Below are 16,240 nucleotides of genomic sequence, written 5' to 3'. Positions count from 1 at the left end.
TATATATAAAAAACTATCTGGTGGTTATGAAAAAAACATTAATATTTTAGGGATGAAAACGGCAAAATAACCGTATATTTGCCAGCGATTGTGTGCCTATAGACCCTTATCATGGTGTATCCATCTTGAAATTTCCTAACTGATATCAACGTAACCATTCCGAGGCTGGAAGAAAATAGTCTGGTTTACATTTGCATAATGACTATTAGCATTAATTATTGCTATACAAGGAACATGACCAAGATGGAGGCACCACGATAACGGTCTTTATAACACCCCTTACCAATATTCTGCCTTTTCATTGGTTTAGAGCGCGTCACATGATATGTCTTAGTTTTACTAGACGACTGCCGTGTGATAGAGCATCGGTTTGCCGTGTGATAGTGCATCGGTTTGCCGTGCGCTAGTCCGAAGACTATCACACGGCGTGCAGTACCCAGACGTATGTTGCGTGTACTAGGATCACAAATGAATAGTCTGTCACCATTTCGGATTACATGACACTACATAAAAGTGTTCGCAATTTTTATTCGCGTCTTCCGTGGATTGTAGCATTCAGGTCTGTAACTTAAAAGTACAGTATTTAGAAATGTTCGGGGTGTTATAAAACAAATATTGACTGCTTTTACTCGTGCAATGGTTAAAACTATGACTTCCTCGGTGATCCCCGGAGCGTTCTATTTTCCCGAGGCATGCCGAGGGAAAATAGAACGCTCCGGGGATCACCCGAATCATACTTCCTCGGTGATCCCCGGAGCTTTCTATTTTCCCGAGGCATGCCGAGGGAAAATAGAACGCTCCGGGGATCACCTCGGGAGTCATAGTTTTAACCATATCACTCGAAGCAGTCAATATTCGTATAATATGCTGTGGTATTTTGACATGCTAGAATGAATAAAAACGCACTGAGCCATGCACGCTCTCCCACAAGCACATCACACAAGTATAGGGCCTTTACATAACGTATAGGGTCGTCTTCTTTAAGTGCGAGCTTAGCAAGGACCAGGGCCCAATTCCATTGAGCTGCTTAACAGCACAAAAAGTAGCCCAGCACAACAAAATCATGTGTACCATTTTTGGGCAGGTATCCTGCTCATTTCTAATAAGCAGAAAATTCCGAAGCAACATATTCTGCGTAGGTTATGTTGATTCTGTTGCAAACTATTGTTTAAACTTGTCCTTAAACAAATTGTATTTACTGTCATTTAGGATGTAACTGTGAAAAATATTCATATCTTATTGAATTAAATATGAAATTGGGCCCTGAGCCTATGGCACGGTATACGATCTGCGATGTGGCAGAGAGTGTGCCCCCCCCCCAAAAAAAATGACCTGCTAAAATCCTGCGACTTAAATACACAATCACACAATAGGTCATTTACACAATACCACTGGCTGTTTTCGAAGCAATGATTACTGCATGACTGCCTCACGTATTGTGCCATCTTCAAAAGCAACGAACCAGTGTCTTCATATACAGTGTAGTATAACGTACGTTTGAGTGATTATAACGAGAGTTTTACATAAAAACCTGTAGAACCTTGCATGATACATCATGGATGAAACGAACTTATGGAGTTGTTTTTTCTAAAGGGGCTCTCGATGTGATAGCAAGCACATGTATAGAGGTAGGTGAAGACATTGAGAAGAATTTGTGCTGATTGATTGATTTGTTTCCAAAGGAACACACCCCCATCACCCTGGGGAAAGGGTAACAACAACTAAAATAATATACACAAATTGCAGTTTACATCAAAATGGTAGTTAGCAAGTAGAATATAACTCGAAATAAATGCCACGAATTTGCGTGGTTTTCCTTTTATATTGCAAAACACGGTCGGCCACTTTGTGGACCCCACAGAATGGCTTGCGGTGTTAGCTAGTTCACGACGTATGAGGGAAAGACCGTGCAATTTCGAGGCATTTCTGTGTGGACTGTGGATCATTATATTCTACTTTAAAAAAAAACATCTATCCTATTGTAAACGCTTTTCATAGACCAACTCGTCCGATTGAAGGCAACGTGTCCCTTTAACCATGGAGCTAATCCTTTTTTATAGCTCCATCTTTAACCATAGACCTAAACTAATTATTTTGAATATTTATTGGCTTTGCAAGTCTCCTGTATTGCCGTAACTTCTGTGATAAAAGTGGTCCCAACCACTTAATATAAAGAAAGGAACATCTTAATCTGACTTTAGTCGGCAAGAAAGCATCATCGTACCGTCTACTTTGGAGAGAAGACCATGAAGAAATTCCAGTTTTGGACGTGGGAGGAAATTAGCGATCCACACTCGTTACGATATCTGACAAGTAAAACTAAATATATATATTATTCTCTCTTTTTTTTGCAGACGTTGTGAGGGAATACGTTCAACATTATCTCCCTTTGATCTTGGTTATAAAATCAGAATATATTATTCAGAAAAAATATGGCCTGTAACTGTTCGTAACGTTCGGATCTTTCCGGAATCAACACTCACTTACAAGAGTGTTACAGAAGGTGCAACCGCAAACCTCGCTTGATTATAATTATACTATACTCTCCGATGCATACGTTTCAACATTGCCGACAAATCATGAAACTTGCAGTCAGAATATTTCTAACGATTGTTTTGGCCGGATTGTTGGTGACTCTGGCAGAGTTTTGGTATACGCAAAGGACATGGCTGTATTCACCGCTGTCGCCACCATCGGCAGAGAGCTTCAATATAGAACAGTGCTACTCATACATCCAGACAGGCCAACCTCGTCTTCCTCTTTTGCCGTTGTCAGTCAGAACAACATTGGGATGCAACAAGAAGCTACCGCGCGCCATTGTGATCGGAGTGAAGAAGGGTGGTACGGGAGCTTTCAAATTTTTCCTTCGATACCACCCTCAGGTTAGTTACACCAATGGAGAACCCAACTACTTCTCCATGAAAAAATTCAACTACAGCGCAAAAACTTACAAGACAAGGATGGCCGAATCGACCTCTGGACAGCTAACCGTAGAGGGCACACCTTCATATTTCTCGGTCAAAAAAACCGCCAACCGAGTCAAGAAAGCGCTTCCACACGTGAAGTTGATACTTCTACTAAGGGACCCGGTGAAACGAGCTATATCTGATTACGTACATGTTCAACAGGTAATGACAACCAAGAGACGTCATGACGACACTAGGAAAAGACCCGATATTCAAATTGGGTCAAGTTACGAGATTGCATCTACATTCAAGGAGTCTATTTTCCACTCAAACGGCAGCCTCAAAACCTACAATCTTCTCCTCGTGAAAGGCCAGTATGTGAACTTCCTTTCAAGGTGGTTGCAGCATTTCCCATTGAAGAGGATTCTTATTCTGGACGGCAGTTCGTTCACAAAGGATCCCCTCCCGACCTTAAAGAAAGTGGAGGAGTTTCTTGGGATAACTCCTTATTTCACACCCGACCACTTTAAGTTCATTGAAGAGAAAGGGTTTTATTGCCTGCAAAAGCCTATCGAGGGAAACTGTTTGGCTTCGAATAAAGGGCGCCCCCCTCCGCAGGTAAGCGAAGAGGTTATCCAGACTTTGCGAGATTACTACGGTCCTTTTAATGAGAGACTTAATAAAATGCTGAATCGAACGTTTTCCTGGTCAATTTAAAAAGACAAAAACAACAACATAGTGCAAACAAATCACCATCTAGCGGATTTGAAGGCGATGGAGTTATGGAAAGGTGTAGGCTTACTCTTTCTCCCCCAGTAATAATATTTTTCAGCCGCAAAGATGATCAGAAGTGCAACACATGTGATTATTTTAAACCAAGAAGTTAAAGGCAGTGGACACTGTTGGTAAATTACTCAAAATAATTGTCAGCATAAAAACCTACTTGGAGAGCTGTTGGTAGTATAAAACAGTGAGAGAAACGGCTCCCTCTGAAGTGACGTAGTTTTCCAGAAAGAAGTAATTTTCCACGAATTTGATTTAGACTTTAGTATTAGATTTTGAGGTTTCAAAATCAATCATCTGAAAGCACACAACTTCGTGTGCTCGCAACTTGGACGACCAATATTGAGCTCAAACTTTCACAGGGTTGGTATTTTATGCATTATGTTGAGATACACCAATTGTGACTAGAAGACTGGTCTTTGACAGTATTACCAAAGAGGTTTAAAACTTTATGTTGAAATTACAGAGCGCAAGCACTTTTAATCCCAATGCCTTTGGTTCAATTTCCGCTCTAGTAAATTAATTAGATTTTGGTCAAATCACTCAAAATAATCTTTACCATGTCAGTTTATTTCCCCTTGTAGTTGAGATTATCATTAAAATAAACTGAAAATCATCACCCGTTTAAAACTGGACTGTTCCATTGTCAAGAGGGTAATTCGTTTCGTGAAACCAACCAGAATGTCTGTGTTTATGATGCAGTAAAGTTTATAAATAATTTATTGTAAACAAAGTTTCTGTGTATTTGTATTATATTTTTAGAAAACTAATAAAACTAATGAAACAGTGCCTTCGGGGAGATTAGGAGATGTGAAATGTAATTATTATTTATTTTCACCAAGACCGTCACAACAAACATGACAAAGAAGATGAACAAAGAAGTCACTCACTCTCACTCTATCCCATAGCGTGTTAGTCCGTAGGGGCGGAGACTGTGGCCATAACACAACCATTCGAAAATAAAGAAGTAAACACTAAACAACCAAGTAAACAAGAGAAAACAAACAAATAGATATGTAAGTCCTAGAATAAATGGACAGTTGAATGGAAAGAGAGCCATGAATACAACCATGGACATCCTTCCCTTTACGAGAAGACCACCTAAACAGACAAACAAACAAACAATGCGATAGATAGCCTTCAACTTTAGAGCAAGGACTTTCTCCACAGCTTAAAATGACCTTCGCACGTCTCATCGCTCTCAAACGTCATAGCGCCCTCCTTTATTAATATTGGCCCATTCGCCGGCCATTCAAAATCCCGCGAGAGCTGAAGGACAGTAGCTGGTGTCATGTAATATTGTCGTTGAAAAACGTTTAGTAACAGGGTACCAGAACCCGGAACGGAGGCGAATTCTCACGTGATTGTGCTTACAACCACACACACACACACGAAACACAGCAGAGTCCGGAAGGGCAACGTTTGAACGATTGAAGGTATTACATTTCTTTCTAAATTTCTTTCTTATGATCGTTAACATTATGGTCGGGAGTAATGTGACAGTTTTTAAAGTATTGGTGTCACTTTTAATCTTTTATTTGTTTTGAAATGAGTATTTTTTGTTGTATCGGGAAAGGATAGTAAAAATGTCAACACAAACATGACACAAAATTGATGAATGAGGGCGATGCCGGACACGGCGATGCCGTAAGTAAGGGTCGTAATGTCACGCAATGCCAATGATGAATGTTACAAAATGTAGAAAGATCCACACTATCTGAGTGACACTCTAGCCCTTTTGTAGGTATACAAATAATGAATGTTCATGAGTGCAATGGTGCGAATATGTTCATCATAGTTGAAAGATGGAATGTTCTACTCAACGTCGAACGAGGCAGAGCCAAGTTGAGAAACATGAGAAAGGAACATTCCATCTTTCATTCAACGAATGAACATATTCGCACTAGGCCTTATTGCATGAATGAAAAACATTCATTATTTGTTTTATATAACATCCAAGTAGATCTTTTTTCCATTTTGATTAGAGGATACAAATTTCAAAACAAACAAAGCGTCTGTTTTGTGACACGCAGAGGCCGAAATGTGTGCCTTGCAGTAACAACAGTTTACAACACTGCTGCGTCACCAAAGACGCGCACACAGTGTATTTTTACTCACCGCGCAGTAGTACTTTTCGGATGGAACGAAAAATGCATGGTGAGTGATGTAGCAAGCAATAGTACTTTTATTTGCTACCACGTAACAGACAATCCTCCAAACAAATGGCAAGGATCTGCTTGAGTGTTATATAATCAATCCTATTGTTAGTAAATAGAAGTAAAACTAAATTAGTATAGTCAGTGATAGATTAGCTAGAGTAGAACTAGGTAGTAGTAGTAGCTAGTAGTAGAAGAAGTTACAGTCATACTCATATTCCCAAGTAGATTACTAGACCCAAATTAAAATTCATCAATTTGAATTGATCATGCCAACTAATAACAGTCAGTTGAAAAGGTCCAGTAGGCCCACGTCCCACGCACCCAGTGCCCAAGCAATGTACATGCTGACTCTGTGGTGGTGTTGGGCACTGAGATTAGATTAGGGAATCCTGCTCCCACTTTTTCACTAATTTTACCAAGAAGAAAATAATCTTATTTGAGTAAATAAGATACTAGTTTATTTCATAACAAACATCCTTATGGTCTTAATAGAAATTTGGACATCTGTGATTGTGCAATGAAACTCCAGCCATTATGACCTGTATGGCAATTTGCTTTGAATTTCCAAACACACTGCACAAACAATGCTCCAAAATAACAGAAAAAAAAATAATTTAAAACAGCTTCTCAATAAAATGTCATAAAATGCAACATCAGGCATCTTGTACTAACATTCACAGTCATTGTTTGTGCTTCAAATGGATCATTTTCAAAATCAGAGAAATCTTAACATTCCTGCCCATCTAATCTATTGAGCTATTGGAATTGACAGGTTCCCTACCATCATCACGCGTTATTGCTGCATCCTTAGAGTGTGGCGTAGAGCACAGAGTCATATAAAAAAAATATATATTTCTTTTCTAAATTACTGTGGTGGGATTCAAACCCACGACCTTTACCATTCTTTAGCAGATGTCTTACCACTAGACCACATATAACAGATTTGCTTATCAGTCACTGGGTCAGGCATTTACAATCTTATCTATTCTAAGTCTAAATAAATAGGTGTGGAGTGACCTAAAAGAGGAGGATATTGGAGGATTAAGGTCTTACATGTCTACACCATATCTTGTGCACTGTGTGCCCGTCACAATCACTACATGTATATATATATATATATTATTTTATGTTTTCCTTCAGGAATTTGCAGTTTTATCCATTTTTGACGGTTGCCACAAGGAAGCCCCAACTGCCACCAAAAGCTAAATCCTAAGGTTTGTTTTTTGAACAGTTTTGAAGTTGTGCTTTCTTTGGATGAAGTGCCCTTACATCAATAACAAACAAAAGACTGCCATGTCTTCTAAAAATGTGATGTTTGTGGGAAGCAATTACAGGCCTTGAATTTCTCGCTTGAAGGGGCACAGCAATTTCCCTCTGTTAAGGGGCACCTCTAAGAGGAAAATGTAGAATTGTTTTGGAACTTTGCAAAGGACACCTAAGAATACAGTTGTACTGACTGCCCAGGCCATGGTTTATCACTGAATTTATTATTTGTTTGCAACAAAGTAAAACGAAATTTTCAGGTGATTATTTTTTTTCTTCCCATTTTTATCCCTGATGCAATTGCTTCATATACAAGTATCTATTAAAGTGTTTGCATTAACCCTAAGTGTTGCTTGTAGTTCCAGTACACTGCAACCCAGTGTGGGTCTACTCTAGTTCAGAGGTTGAGACTTGTGTCCTTGAGCAAGATACTTTATTGTAATTGATTTCTCCTTTGGTCCCGTGTGCAAGGTATAGTTGTGCATGTAAAAGAACCCAGAATGCTAACCAGGGATTAAGTTATCAGAAATATGTAGTATCAGTAATAACTGAAATGGATGTGTTTCTCATTTTTCATTGACATTCAGGACATTTCTTCCCCGTGACAAAACATAACCTCTGTTTTGTGTATGAGTGTTCACCACTCAGGACGCAGGCTCTGAGAACAAAAACTCACCACTTGAATCTGGTGACTCGCTCAGTTTCCTAGAAACACTATTTTGGATTTGTGATCAGAACCAACACACAGTCGTCAAGATGGCCACCAGTCGAAAAATCAAGAATGTCATCTACAACTATAACGACTCTCAGAAGAAAGTAAGGGATGCCACGTCCAACGATCCATGGGGTCCGTCAAGCACAACAATGTCAGAAATTGCCGACCTGACGTACAATGTTGTTGCCTTCACGGATATTATGGAGATGATTTGGAGACGCATAAACGATAAAGGGAAGAACTGGCGGCACGTCTATAAATCCCTGGTGTTGCTGGAGTACATCATCAAGACAGGGTCGGAGCGCGTCGCGCAGCACAGCAAAGAGAAGATCGTGGACATCAACACGCTGAAGGATTTCACCTTTTACGACACCAGTAACGTCGACGTGGGACGCAACGTGCGAGAGAAGTCGAAGCACATCGTGGGGCTGTTGCAGGATGAGGAGAGATTGAAGAACGAAAGAGTGCAAGCGTTGAAGGCTAAGGAGAGATTCGCCCAGGCGTCTCAAGGATTTGGGAGCACCACGAAGGCTGATACAGCCGCTGTTACAGCAACAACAACACCGGGTAGCATTGAGCAAGGTGGTAGGTTGATCTCAATAAAAACTTAACAAAAAGGCCCAATTTCATAGAGCTGCCTGGGCAACAAAAGATGCTAGGCACAACAAAATTATGCTGCCCAGAATAAGGTTACCAGCCAAACTACCATGTCACATGTACCATTTGTGACTGGTGTCCTGCTCATTTCTGCTGAGCAGAGGGTTGTTTTAAAAGCAATATATTCTCTGCAAGCAGCTTCATGAAATTGGGCCCAGTTTCCCGGTTTTTCTCAAAAACTCTCTTAGAGCCTTTAAGATTTTTGTTGGAGGGAGTTAAAGGCAGTGGACACTATTAAGCTTGGGCGATATCGATTTATTTTATTCACGATATATCGCCGACAATATATCGCGATATTCGATATAATCTAGATTAATTAAATTAGACATCATCAGTTTTCAAACTCCCAGTGAAAGTTGTAGAAGAGACAGTCATATCATAAGAGAGGTGTTCTAATGACCTATCCTTCTGGTTTTCCTCCAAACCTATGGGGTGCAAGATGTCTCAGCTAGGAAATACATCGCGATATTGCGATACTTGATCGATATCGCGATATATCACGATATATTGCTATTTCGATTAAAACCAAATCGATCCGATATCGAAATCGTTTCCAAATCAATATCGCGATATTCGATAATATCGTGGTATCGCCCAAGCTTAGACACTATTGGTAACTACTCAAAATAATTATCAGCATAAAACCTCACTTGGTAACGAGTAATGGGGAGAGGTTGATAGTATTAAACATTGTGAGAAACGACTCCCTCTAAAGTGCACAATTTTCGAGAAAGAAGTAATTTTCCACGAATTTGATTTCGAGACCTCAATAGAATTTGAGGTCTCGAAATCAAGCATCTGAAAGCAAACAACTACGTGTGACAAGGGTGTTTTTTTCTTTCATAGTTATCTCGCAACTCCGACGACCAATCGATCTCAAATTTTCACAGGTTTGTTATTTTATGCATACGTTGAGATACACCAAGTGAGAAGACTGGTCTTGACAATTACCAATAGTGTTCAGTGTCTTTAAGCATTCGCCAAACTGAGAAAAAATTTGTCCAAATATGTTGTGATCTGTTAACCTCTGTAAACCTCCTGAATGGTAACATTTGGGAGGTTCTGAGTTGAGAATCACGGAATCTAGGCGTACAAGCTGTTGACATTGATTATAGCAGTATGCCCAGATTACTTGAAGAAAAGAAAATTCACATTTTGTGTGTGTTGGTATACCCCAAGTGAGGATACTTGTCTTCAGTGGTGTAGCCATTGTGGGTAGTGCTGGCATGACCTGCCCAGGACTCAAACTTTTAGAAAAATACATTGTGCCGCCAGCACAGTTTAAAAAATTGTCCTTTGTGCCGATACACAGGAGTATCAAAAGTATCAAATGTCACAGTGAAAGAACACAGTCAAAATCCCATTCATTTGATTGCATGGCATACACAAGCAGTTTGGAAACCTGTCCACACCTCAGCATTCATGGCCTCATAATTAAACATGAATAATTTTGTTGATCCACTCACCCTTGGTGGACTGCACATTTTTGTTGATTTATTGCCCACCACTTAAATTGATCTGCATGTAGCTTTACATCACTGCTTGTCTTTGATAATAACCCAAAGTATACACTGCCTGTACTTAGAAGATGTTGAGTCAGCCGAGGGATTAAGTATTCATACCGTACCTTCCCATTCAGCCGATCCAGCGGCCTCCGACACCCCACCAGCAACGAGGACGTTGACCTCTGACATTGAACAGGCACGCCCCCAGACCTCCAACGAGGAGGAGCTCCAGCTGCAGCTGGCCCTAGCGATGAGCAAAGAGGAGGCGGACCAGCAGAGGCAAGAGCAGAAGAACGAGAGAATACGACTTGAGATGGCCATCAATGAAAGTCTAGACGAGGTACCCTCACCCATTTTTCACCTTTTTATTTTTGTTGCCTCCAGACAACTAACTTTGAGTTTGGTCAGTGTTGACCCAATTCACCCGGGCATGAACATTTATTTGTTTATTAGATTTTTTTTTACTTGTACCTTTTATTTCACGATTGTAGGTTTATTTATTATTTGGTTGGTTTTGTTTGTTTGTTGGGATGTTTGTTTGTTTGTTTGTTTATTTGTTTGGGTTTGTTTTTGTTTTGGATATGAGCCAAACCATCACATTAATGGATTGTCCAATAAGAATAGAAGCATGTCAACCTTCATGTATTGGTGCACCCACTATTAGGTTGTAGGGAAAAGAAATGGCAATAGATAGTCATAGATTGGTATTGTTCCAACCTAATGCTGCTTTATAGGCACAACTATAAAGACAGATACAAAAAATACAAAGAATTGCGAATCCAACCACAATAGACCGATCCAGTAGGCTCCGCCCACAACACACGTGTGAGCAAGAACACGTGGGGCTCTCCAATGCCTTTCTGCACTCCTCTGCCGTGCGCGCCAAGATACGCGCACGCATGTCGGACCTTATTTGTCGGACCTTCGTTGCACTGTGATTGGTCAATACGCAATTGGGCGGGGCTTAATGGAAGCACCAACCGCATCTCTGGAATTTTCCTACTTCCGATTATCACCCTCTTCCAGCAGAAACTATTTACACACTTCTTCATGCTTGCTTTCCCGACAATTGGAAAATACTTTACAATAATTTTCTTCTTGACTGGCACCTTTTAATTTTTTTAGCATTATTTACTGGAAGTTGTGCCTTACACATGCTGTAGTATTAATTTTTAATTCTGGGCCTGTTACATATTGAATAGCAGAAATGGAAGATGGCCTGTGATTTTTCAGGATTTGTCCTGATTATTTTAAGGATTGTTTCTAATTACTGGAATACTGTACATCTGATCTCCCTGTACCTTCAGATTATCTTGAAAGATGCAAAATTGCCTTCACAAAGATGAATTATTGGTTTTGTTATAAACCAGACCTTCAGATATCAATTTGAAATGATATAGGGAGTCTGTAAAGCTCTATCATTCTATATAGAAAGGTTTGCGGTAGCACCATGTAATGACTATCTCTAATGAGTTGGGGTGGTTCTGAAAAGAACCGTTAGTTTCAACTCGACGTTTCGATCAGTATGCTCTGATCGTCTTGTTGTTTTGTTTTTTTGTCTCCAGAAGACGATCAGAGCATACTGATCGAAACGTCTTGTTGAAACCAACGGTTCTTCTCAGAACCACCCCAACTCATTAGAGATAATCATTACATGGTGTTACCGCAAACCTTTCTGTATCGTATTTCCACCATGCAAAGTTTCAAATCCTACTCTATCGTTCTGCACATCCAGGGAGTTTCATTTATACACCCATACCAACTTCTGGGTGTCATTTTCTCATCCCTGTGATATAGCATGGAGGTTGTTTACTAGCTTGTCAGAATATTGGGAGGGGGGGGGGGTTGAGGGGAGTGGGAGTTGGGAGGGGGGGGGGGTTAAGGTGGATTTTGAGGAATTTATTTTCATGTGCCTAATTTCATAGAGCTGCTAAAACACAAAAAGTAGCTACATGTAAGCACTACAAAATTATGTTTTACCAACCAGCATACCATTCCACATATCTCACCTGTGACTCGTATCCTTCTCAATTTTGCTGAGCAGAAGATTTTTGCAAGCACTTATTTGCTGCTCTAGCTGCCCTATGAAATTTGGCCATGATGTATTTTATTTGGTTTACTATGCTTCTTTTCATTGTGTTCTGTGCTCACCTGTGCAACTTTTGGTTCACTAATATGATCACTGCATTATTAAAAACGTCTAACCCAAAATAATTAGTTCATCGTCAATTTTAACTTCCATTCAAACTAAAAAAGGAATTTATTTTTCATTTATTTAAATTCTCCACAAGCCAAAACTCTGGACAATTAAAAAAAAAAAGAAGAGTTTCTTGGGCTGACAAAATCTACCTTTAAAAACTTACACTAATTTAACACCAAAATAAAACTTCAAAATATGAAGGCACTATGTTTACATGACTGTTGGCTTCGCCATGCACAGAACACAACACAAGAGCATACAGGACCAGTCTTAAAGAAAAAGGCAAGTTTGCTACTCCTGGCTAGAGATCAACCACGCTCTTCTCACCCTCCCATGCAGAACACTGATTCCCCACCAAACCAGCGAGCTAACGACCCATGGGCACCAACTGTCAACCCAGTTGCAGCACCTCCTCTTCAGAATGATCCTTGGGCTGTCCTGGCTGCCCCGCCCCCTGCACCGGCCCCAGTCCCTGCCCCAGCTGCCGACCCATGGGCCCCCGCGATGCCAACAGTTCAACCAGCTGTTGATCCCTGGGGTAGCCCAGCAAGCGTTCCAGCCGCCATGCCCCTACAGAATGATCCATGGGCAGCTGGTCAAGGCATCCCGCCCAACGATGTGGATTCTGATTTTGACCTGCTTCGTTCCAACACCGCTAACAATGCCGCTGTCCCACCAAGTAGTAATGGTAATCTGTTTGGCAGTCCGCCAATGATGCAGCAGCAGAACACCATCACAGCAAGCGGGGTCTTTGATATGACCGGAATGCAACAGTCGATACAGCAACAGTCCTTAGAGCAGCAGAAGAAGGCGGCCACCAAACCGGAAGATTTCCTTGGTGTGAACTCGAGCCTAGTCAACTTGGATTCCCTGGTCGGCCCGCCCAAGCCAGCCCAGCTCTTACCCCAGGCGCCAAATCCATTCCTGGGTTCGGGAATGCCAGCGGGCTCGGGAATGTCGATGAGCTCAGCAATCTCGACAGGCCCAGCTGCCCAACAACACCAGAACCCGTTCCAACAGCAGCGCCAACCCGCCCCAACGATCAACCAGATGAGGGCGGAGCCTATGATGGGCATGCAGCAAGAGGTAAACTATGGGGCAGGTGCAGGCTTCTCCGCTAATATGGGCGGGGCTGGGATTAGTCTGCCGCCCCCGCTGATCCCATTGAGTGGAGGAGGTGCCCCCCAGAGTCACATGCAGCCTCAGCAAGCTAACAACCCATTCCTTCTCTAGGACATCTCGGCATCACAGGTATGTACAACAAATCAAAGCTATTACCATGGCACTCATGAAAGACACTGAACACTATTGGTAATTGTTAAATATCTCAACATATGCATAAAATAACTAACCTGTGAAAATTTGAGCTCAATCGGTTGTCGAAGGTGCGAGATATATTAATGAAAGAAAAAACACCCGTGTGGCACCATGGTCACACGAAGTTGTGTGCTTTCCAATGCTTGATTTCGAGACCTCAAATTCTAAATCTGAGGTCTCGAAATCAAATTCGTGGAAAATTACTTCTTTCTCTTGAAAACTACGTCACTTCAGAGGGAGCTGTTTCTCACAATGTTTTGTACTATCAAACTCTCCCCATTACTCAAAATCAAGAAAGGTTTTGTGATAATAATTATTTTGAGTAATTACCTATAGTGTCCACTGCCTTTAAAGAGGTTCTGCTTACAAAGAATTCATTTTGAAGTCACAAATCTGATTTCAGCTTTGTGTTTGTTTTGATGTACTCTTATAACAACTATCCTGTTATTAAGCGGTAATTTGGATAGTCCCTGCAACCTTGTTATAATAAGAGTCGAATGTAAGTGGAAGTCACAAGATTGAGTCATGCCTTGAACTGTATTTAGTTTGGCTAAAAGAAATGGATATTGTATCGGTTACAGTAATGAAGTGTCTTTATTGTTTCACTCCATTGTTGGAGGGTTTCAACAGTATTTTATTATTATTTATTTTTTATTTTTCTCTTTTAAAAATGAAATTTTCCCAAACTGCGATTGCAAATGATTTTGCACCACCAGATGCTAGTAAGTTTATAATCAAAGTACTGGCTCTGGGATTTGGGGTAGTCCAATGAACTTGTGATTAAATAATCGGCCGGTCCCTTGCACGTGTCAATCCGTACTGCACGTTAGCTCTGTTGTGCTTAACAAGAACGGCGTAAAACAAAAAACAGTAAAATGTCTGGCTTTGCTTGGAAATGTCCTTGATTTTATCACAAACAGTTGTATGCCTGCTGCCTTTGGAAACAATTGGAGACTTTTGAACGCTAGGTGGCAGCAGAGTTACCAGGTAAATTTTCTGAGCATGCGCCCATTACCAAGAACAGTGGATTTCACCTGGTAAGTTTGCTGCCACTAAGCAATCTAAAAGTACCCCGATGTAACTTGTTTTTTTGCATATTGCTTAAGATACTTTTTTGAATGCTTTATCCACAGGTTGAACCACCTGCAATCTCCTTAGCATGTGGCGTCTTTGCTGCAGTCGTGTGAAACTGCAGAAAGGAAAGGTGGTCTTAAGTTCATAGAGCTGCTTAAAAACAAACTTGCTAAGCGCTACAAAATTATGCTCACCAGAATAAGGTTACCAACCAAATTACCATGTGTCAATGTACAATCTGTGACTGGTATTCTGCTCATTTTTGCTTTCCAGGAAATTGCTAAGTTATATTGTCAGCTTAGGCAACTCAATGAAATAGACCGATCCAGTAAGCTCCGCCCCATTGCGTATTGAACAGCCACAACCTATTGCACAACCAAAAGTCCGACACTATAAGGTCTGACATGTGTGCGCGTATGCTTGGCGCGCGCAGCAGAGTTGTGTAGAATGGCATTGGAGAGGCTCACGTGTTCTTGCTCACACGTGCGCCGTGGGCGGAGCCTAATGGATTAGAGTATTTGGCCCTGGTCTAAATTTCATGGAGCTGCTTTTAAGCACAACAAAGTTGCTAAGCACAACATCCTTACTAGAGTAAGTTTACCAGCCAAAGTACCGTGCTACAGTGCTATCTATAACTGATATCCTGTCAATTTTTGTTTAGCAGAAAGTTGTTTCTAAGCAGTTCTATGAAACTAGACCCTGTGAACAAGCAGCGCAGAAAGCTTGTACATGTACAAATAACGGATGCAAGGCCGTCAGTGTTTAAATGTGCTGTGACCAAAATGTATTTTGATGTCAAATTCAGTTCAGATCTAAAAGTTGGTAAACAAGTTTTAGTGACAAGGTTTTATGTGTATTTTAAAAAGGCATTTAAAGTATTTGAAAAAAAAAAAAAATCAAGAGTTAAAGGCCTGTTGAGAAATGAAGCAGTCAAAATGTTGTTTCGCAATATAATATTAATCTATTAATTTGCCAGTAGTGTATACTTTTTGTCACTGTTACGATGAACAAAATTTACATGTGATTTTCACTAATTCTTATCTTGAGTGAATAGAAAGTTGATTCAATTCTTTGACAATATTTAAATATCTGCGAAGTAACATTCAAAAGCCTGTGTTGCTAAAACAAAAAAAGGTCCGGGTGAACGGTGTGCTTTAGACCAAATAAAAAAATTGTAACATTTTCACACTTACATTTCATTGCAACTCCTTTAGTAACAAGTGCTGGGAGGTGCTTGCAGGTTTGTTGGCCGTGCAGCACTACCCCCTTTTAAAGGAACACGTTGCCTTGGATCAGTCGAGTTGGTCTTTGAAAAGCGTTCTGTAACCATTTGTTATAAAATGCATATGGATAGAAAGATGTTGTAAAAGTAGAATACAATGATCTACACAAATATGCCTCGAAATTGCGTGGTTTTCTTTTTACCTCGTCGACTTACACGGTTCGGCCATTTATGGGAGTCAAATTTTTTACTCCCATAAATGGCCGACCGTGTTAGTTCGCGATGTAAAAGGAAAACTGTGCAATTTTTAGTGATACTTGTGTGGGTCATTATATTCTACTTTTACAACATCTTTCTACCCATATGCATTTCATAACAAACGGTTTTAAACGCTTTTTATAGACCAACTCATCCGATCCAAGGCAACATGTTCCTTTAA

General features: G+C 40.5%; 2 protein-coding genes across 6 annotated transcripts; both read left to right on the top strand.

Annotated features, from left to right (window-relative positions):
- Window positions 1-1,413: 1,413 nt before the first annotated feature.
- LOC139944211 (heparan sulfate glucosamine 3-O-sulfotransferase 1-like) lies at window positions 1,414-4,488 on the top strand. Its single transcript, XM_071941180.1, has 2 exons — window positions 1,414-1,628; window positions 2,355-4,488. The coding sequence occupies exon 2, from the start codon at window positions 2,550-2,552 to the stop codon at window positions 3,621-3,623; it is 1,074 nt and encodes a 357-aa protein (XP_071797281.1). The 5' UTR covers window positions 1,414-1,628; window positions 2,355-2,549; the 3' UTR covers window positions 3,624-4,488.
- A 571-nt stretch (window positions 4,489-5,059) lies between these two features.
- On the top strand, window positions 5,060-15,924 carry LOC139944509 (epsin-2-like). 5 transcript variants are annotated; one of them, XM_071941550.1, is made up of 6 exons: window positions 5,060-5,125; window positions 6,989-7,062; window positions 7,699-8,411; window positions 10,123-10,328; window positions 12,528-13,439; window positions 14,639-15,924. In XM_071941550.1, exons 3-5 carry the CDS (start codon window positions 7,868-7,870, stop codon window positions 13,419-13,421), a joined length of 1,644 nt encoding a protein of 547 aa, XP_071797651.1. In that variant the 5' UTR covers window positions 5,060-5,125; window positions 6,989-7,062; window positions 7,699-7,867; the 3' UTR covers window positions 13,422-13,439; window positions 14,639-15,924. The 5 variants fall into 5 exon arrangements, with proteins under 5 accessions (XP_071797651.1, XP_071797649.1, XP_071797648.1 ...); XM_071941548.1 differs by having other exon boundaries at window positions 12,429-13,439; XM_071941547.1 differs by having other exon boundaries at window positions 10,072-10,328; window positions 12,429-13,439.
- The last annotated feature ends 316 nt before the right edge of the window (window positions 15,925-16,240 follow it).

This window comes from Asterias amurensis, chromosome 11 (assembly GCF_032118995.1).
Source record: "Asterias amurensis chromosome 11, ASM3211899v1".
In the NCBI taxonomy this organism is placed as follows: Eukaryota; Metazoa; Echinodermata; class Asteroidea; order Forcipulatida; family Asteriidae; genus Asterias; species Asterias amurensis.
Note: the sequence above shows the minus strand (reverse complement) of the source record. Positions and strands in the feature narration are given on the sequence as shown.

Excerpts from the sequence above, each read along its gene's own strand:
- LOC139944211 (XM_071941180.1), top strand. The coding sequence starts at position 2,550 with ATGCATACGTTTCAACATTGCCGACAAATCATGAAACTTGCAGTCAGA.
- LOC139944509 (XM_071941546.1), top strand. The coding sequence starts at position 7,868 with ATGGCCACCAGTCGAAAAATCAAGAATGTCATCTACAACTATAACGAC. Across the intron at positions 8,412-10,068 it reads GGGTAGCATTGAGCAAGGTG|AAGATGTTGAGTCAGCCGAG; the intron begins GTAGGTTGATCT and ends GCCTGTACTTAG. Across the intron at positions 10,329-12,428 it reads TCAATGAAAGTCTAGACGAG|AACACAACACAAGAGCATAC; the intron begins GTACCCTCACCC and ends CGCCATGCACAG.